The sequence below is a fragment of the Solanum pennellii genome, chromosome 5, assembly GCF_001406875.1.
Source record: "Solanum pennellii chromosome 5, SPENNV200".
In the NCBI taxonomy this organism is placed as follows: Eukaryota; Viridiplantae; Streptophyta; class Magnoliopsida; order Solanales; family Solanaceae; genus Solanum; species Solanum pennellii.
Window position 1 is genome coordinate 71,367,302 of NC_028641.1, and position 5,627 is coordinate 71,372,928.

The 5,627-nt window shown below is 26.9% G+C and overlaps 1 protein-coding gene across 1 annotated transcript; it reads right to left on the reverse strand.

Moving 5' to 3' along the window:
• Window positions 1-3,486: 3,486 nt before the first annotated feature.
• On the reverse strand, window positions 3,487-3,913 carry LOC114077308 (two-component response regulator ARR1-like). The gene is made up of 3 exons (XM_027917102.1): window positions 3,820-3,913; window positions 3,574-3,745; window positions 3,487-3,541 (listed from the first exon to the last, which is right to left on the reverse strand). Exons 1-3 carry the CDS (start codon window positions 3,911-3,913, stop codon window positions 3,487-3,489), a joined length of 321 nt encoding a protein of 106 aa, XP_027772903.1.
• Between the last annotated feature and the right edge of the window lie 1,714 nt (window positions 3,914-5,627).

A 5,627-nucleotide genomic window follows, 5' to 3' on the forward strand; every position in this document is an offset into this window, starting at 1 on the left:
ATATATATTGAATTTAGGTGATTTTTTTATGATATAATAATTAATTTATTTTTAAAAAAAGCAAAAAAAAAAAAAAGAAGGAAAAAACTAAATGCAAATGGAGGTCATAGAAAGGTGTCACATCACCTTGTCTATGGTCCTCCTTTATATACTAGATATTAGGTGCCCGCGCCAGTGCGGACCCAATGTATGTTAGTTTTTTTCTTCGAATTTATGTGATACAAATGAAATTTGAAAAAATAAACTAAATTTGTTATATGTGTTTTTCTTAAAATTATTTTGAATTGTTAATTTATGTACCTTTATGTTAATTTTCAAATAATATATGTTACTCCATCTCTTTCATTTCATATGATACAAGTGATATTAGGAAAGTCAACAGAATTTCTTATATGATTCTCACATGTTTTTAATTGACATTTTAATGTGGTTCATAGTACTTTTTAATTCTTACGTCATTTTCAAACAATATATGCAATTTTCTTTTGTTTCGATAAAAATAAGGGAATCAACCAAATTTCATTACAATTTTTAATTATGTTTTTCTAAAATATCTTGAATTGTTACATTGAGATTTTAAGCTTTTTTTTATGTAATTTTTTATATATGTAAAAGATTAGAAATAAAAACGAAAAATTAAAGTTTTCAAATCATTATATTTTTATATTAAAATGTTTAATTCTTTAAGACTCCATATATATGCACAAATTAATAGTTTTTATTCTTGATCGTTTTTAATACAAATATATCATCCTATTCATTTTTATTTGTAAAGTTACTTTTAACATCTTTTTTATATAATTTCAATCTAATATATATTATTAATTTTATTACACTTACTTATTTTTAAGTATATTAATTAGAGCCAAAATAAAGATGGAAATAATTAATTCATGATGAATTTTTATAATAAAAGTAAGCATTTTTTATAAGCATAATGAAATAGAAAAATATTAAAAACTAAACTAAAGTAAAATAGATTAATAGTAAAATAGAGTAATAATAAAATAGATATCACAATAACTCACAAAAGAAAAGAAAGTAAAGTAATAACAAAATAAGTTAATGGCAATAAAAATAACTTAAGATGTTTCTAGAATATTTAATTTTCTTGTTATCATTATTGGTAGTTTTTTGTTAGTGTGAAATTATATTTTTTCCCTTGATCATTATTCATTTTATATATAGAAAAAGAGATTTCTAGAATTATTTGTTATCTTTCTTAATAAACTTTTTTTTAGAATGAAATTACATTTTTACCCTAAGTCGTCCTCCCACTTCACTCTTCTATATATATATATATATATATATATATATATATATATATATATATTGATTACATCACACAAGTATATTAATAAATGAAAGTGTTATGATCTTATATTTTGATGCATCATCACCGTTTATTTTACATTCAAAGAAGAAAAATTATGTCCTAAAAAAAGTTTGTCTAATTGATTTTTGTACATATGATGATGTTTTCTTAGAAAAGATCATTCACCTTTGTTCTTACAAAAAAAAGAGATTAAATGTTCATTCTTAAAGAAGTTGATCCCCAAATTTTAGCTTGCCATTACTTGTATATCACATGATATTTTGCTCCAATATTTTTCATATTTATAGGTGAAAAATGTAGGGATATTTAAAAAATTATAAGAGGATGTGTGTAGTCAAGAGTTAGATAAATGCAAATCATGAAATAAATGTATGAGAATATTAATATTTTTTCTCGAAAAATATAACAGTTTGCACTCATCCACTTTTGAATTGACACACATATTAAGAAAATAATAATTAACATAATAAGTTTATCATTTTACCCCTATTAGTTATAAAGTAGATGAATTAAAAATTTAAAACTTTCAAGAAATTCTACCTTTTTACAAGTAATTAATTGAGAATATAATAAGTAAAAAAAAATATTTTTTTTGATTTGTCAAAATGGACAAATAATTAAGGACAACTAAAAAGTGAACAAGTAATTAGGGACTGAAAGAGTATTAAATTGCTTGTAAATTTTACAATAACCTTTGAAATTCCGAAAAAAGTTTGTTATTATTTTTTTTGTGCATTGAAATATTAATGTTTGCACAATAATTTAATTTCTAAGCATAAGTTATTAGAACAATGTTAATTCAGTGAATAAAAAATGATCATTTAATTTCTTAAAAACATAGTATAGGGGTATATATATATATAGAGAGAGAGATAGATAAATTGTATAGAATTCTATGTACATGTTTGTATTATTATTTAATTATTTTATATTCACTCTATTTTATATCATTTTACGATTATAATTTTATATGAATTTAAGACTGTAATTTTTTTTAAAAGCAATAATATATTTACTGCTAATTAGTTATGCAGAGGAAACATTAATGAAACATAACATTAACCAATAAAACAATATCCTTTTACTAAAAATAAAATATTGTTTTTATTAAAAGCAATTAATTAAGACAAGATCATATAAGAAAATAAAAATAGATTCAAGAAGGAGATCCAAAACTTATGAGTACACATAATAAAACATTAAAGATAAAGATATTTTGAGTTCTAAATGGTATATAAAGATAGAACAATGAAAAATTATCAAACATTTTTCTCCATTGCATTCCATTTTCGCAAATAAAAATTCCTCAAAATGCTCCAGTAATGCGGTTGTGTATGTCAAGGATTCTGATTCCTGTTGGCAACAATATACAATGTTATAAATTGATAAAATTAATCATAAACTAATTACTTTCTCCGTTTAAAAAAGAATAACCTCTTTTTTTATTAGTCTGTTTAAAAAAGAATGAACACTTTTTTTTTCTGGTAACAACTTTCCACGTGACATGTTTAATGCCACAAGTTTAAAGAACAATTTTGTATATTTGATATAACTTTAATTTATGACCATATGATCAAAAATCTTCTTTATTTTCTTAAACTCTGTGCCAAGTCAAACTAGACCAAAGGGACTATTTGTGTTGTTTGTATGTTGATACTAACCTTATGGAGATATTATCTTGAGTTGGGCAGCTAGCAAAGGGATCTTCCAAACTTGTGAACAAATCATTTGGTGGAATGACAGGTGGTTGAGGTAAATATACATCTTGATGTGGTTCACTGAAGTTCATAGTTAGATCCTTCGTTTTCAATACATTCGAATGATTTACGAAATCTGTATTGAAATAAGTGATAGTTTGATTTTCAATCATGTTTTCATTGAAATAGTTGAGTCCTACATTTTGGTTCCAGACATTCAACCCTGCGAAGAAATTACTTGTTGGAACTAGAGAAGGTAATGGAGGGGGTTGAGGTAAGTGTCCTTGTTGAATTGGTTTATTGAAACTTATATGAAACTCGCTATTGTCCTGTATGTGATTGAACATGTTGAGATGAGGTTTACTTTGATAAGTGTCAATCTGATTTTCGCTTATTTTGGAATAGAGGTCGAATTCAAGCTTTTGAATCAAGTCATCCGATCCTGTAAGGAACTCATTTGGTGGAACTAAAGAAGGTATTGTTGCATGTGTTTGGGGTAAGGATGGTTCTTGAGGTGGTGTGTTGAAGTTCATAGTTAACTCATGCGAATTTAGTACATTAGGATGATTAGGTAGAACTAGAGAAGAAGAAGAAGCATGTTGAGCTAGTTGAGCTTGTCGTTTATGTACTCTATATTGCTGTAGACGATTCTCAACCTGTTTGCGAGTCAATTGTGGCACATTCATGTACTCCAAGATCGGTATGGCAGTGGCTACATCAACGAAAGATAAAGATTGAATAGTAAGAAACTAAATTAAAGAAGAAAGTATTCTAAGAAATATATACCTTTTTCTCCTAATCTGCGAATAGCTTCATTGAATTTCTTGTTAAGATTCGGTGTCCATTTTATACGTAGCCTTCTCTCCTTTCGTTCTTCCATAATTTTTTTGAAACCAACAATTTACATTAGTGAACACCTTTGTTGTTTCAGGTTGATATCAAGGTATAACTCTAAGTATTCCTCTTTTGAAGAGCTATAAAGTCGATTTTAATTAATGCCTTTTGTAAAAATTGTTGAATGTCCTCAGAAAGCTATGTAGTCTCTTATTTATAGATATAACAAGTAGGCAGTTCAAATGTAAATGAATTATCTTGTCTTATTTTGATTGGATCCTGTCAGACATTACGCAATTTTTTAGCATTGATCCTATTACTAAATTTAAATGTATTATCGCATTCGTTTTAACACGTGTTATGAATTGGGGTCATATGTAGTATCTTATTTATAGATGGAGAAAGTAGACAGTCCAAATGTAAATGAATTCTCTTTGGTTCTTGTCAGACACCAAACAATTTTTTTAGCATTGATCTTATTGGCCAAATTTGGATATACTATCCCGTCGCTATAACACGTGGTATGAATTTGAGTCATATATAATATATTATTTATAGATGAAGCAAGTATATAGTCCAAATGTAAATGAATTCTCTTGCCTTATTTTGATTAGTTCCTGTCAAATATTAAGCAATTTATTAGAACTGATTCTATTCGTCAAATTTTGATGTATTATCACAACGCTTTAACACGTGTTCTAAATTTGGGTCATATGTAGTGTCTTATTTAAAGATGGATCAAGTAGACAATCCACATATAAATGAATTCTATTGTCTTATTCTGATTGTAACTGTCAGGCATCAAGCAATTTGTTAGCATTGATCTTATTGTCCAAATTTGAATGTATTATCACATTGCTTAAACACATGTTATGAATTTTGGTCTTCTGTAATCTCTCATTTATAGATGGAGCAAGTAGACTGTCCAAATGTAAATGAATTCTCTTGCCTTACTTTGATTGGTTACTTTCATACATAAATAAATTTGTTAGCATTGATCTTATTGGTCAAATTTGAATGTATTATGACATTACTTTAACACTGTTATGAATTTGAGTCATATGTAATGTCTTATCTATAGGTGGAGCAAGTAGACAATCCAAATGTAAATGAATTCTTGCCTTATTTCGATTGGTTCCTGTCAGACATCAAGCAATTTGTTAGCATTGATCCTATTGGCCAAATTTAAATATATTATCACATCGCTTTAACAGGTGTTATGAATTTGAGTCATCAAGATAAATAAATCATAGGCTTAAATTAAATATAATAGACTTATTTAATTGTGTATTTTTTAAAAAACCATTCAACTCAGACAAACATGTATTCAGTCTACATTTTATATGAATTTAGCCTAACAAAATCTATGTGTTTACAATTATCAACTAAGAGCTTAGGCCACGAAAAGGTGAAGGAACACGACTAATGAAACTCTCGAAATACATATCTTATCAGCCAATGCTCTTTAAGTTTTTAGTACTGTTGGGTTTCTTTGTTTCATAGAGATTAAATAAATTTTGGGGAGATTAAGCAAATATCTCATAAAAGTAAATAATTATAAATATTTACTCTTTTACATTGATACCCCATTGAATAATTTGTCAAGCCCCGAGCCTACACCCTGGGTGGACTGGCATTCGGTGACCATTGCTGACCTTGAGCAAACCCTTGACCTGACTTGCTTAACTCAGTGGAAGACAACAATCATATTTGTAAGAATGAAAGAACTTAACTGAACTGAATAGAAATACTATCTGGAA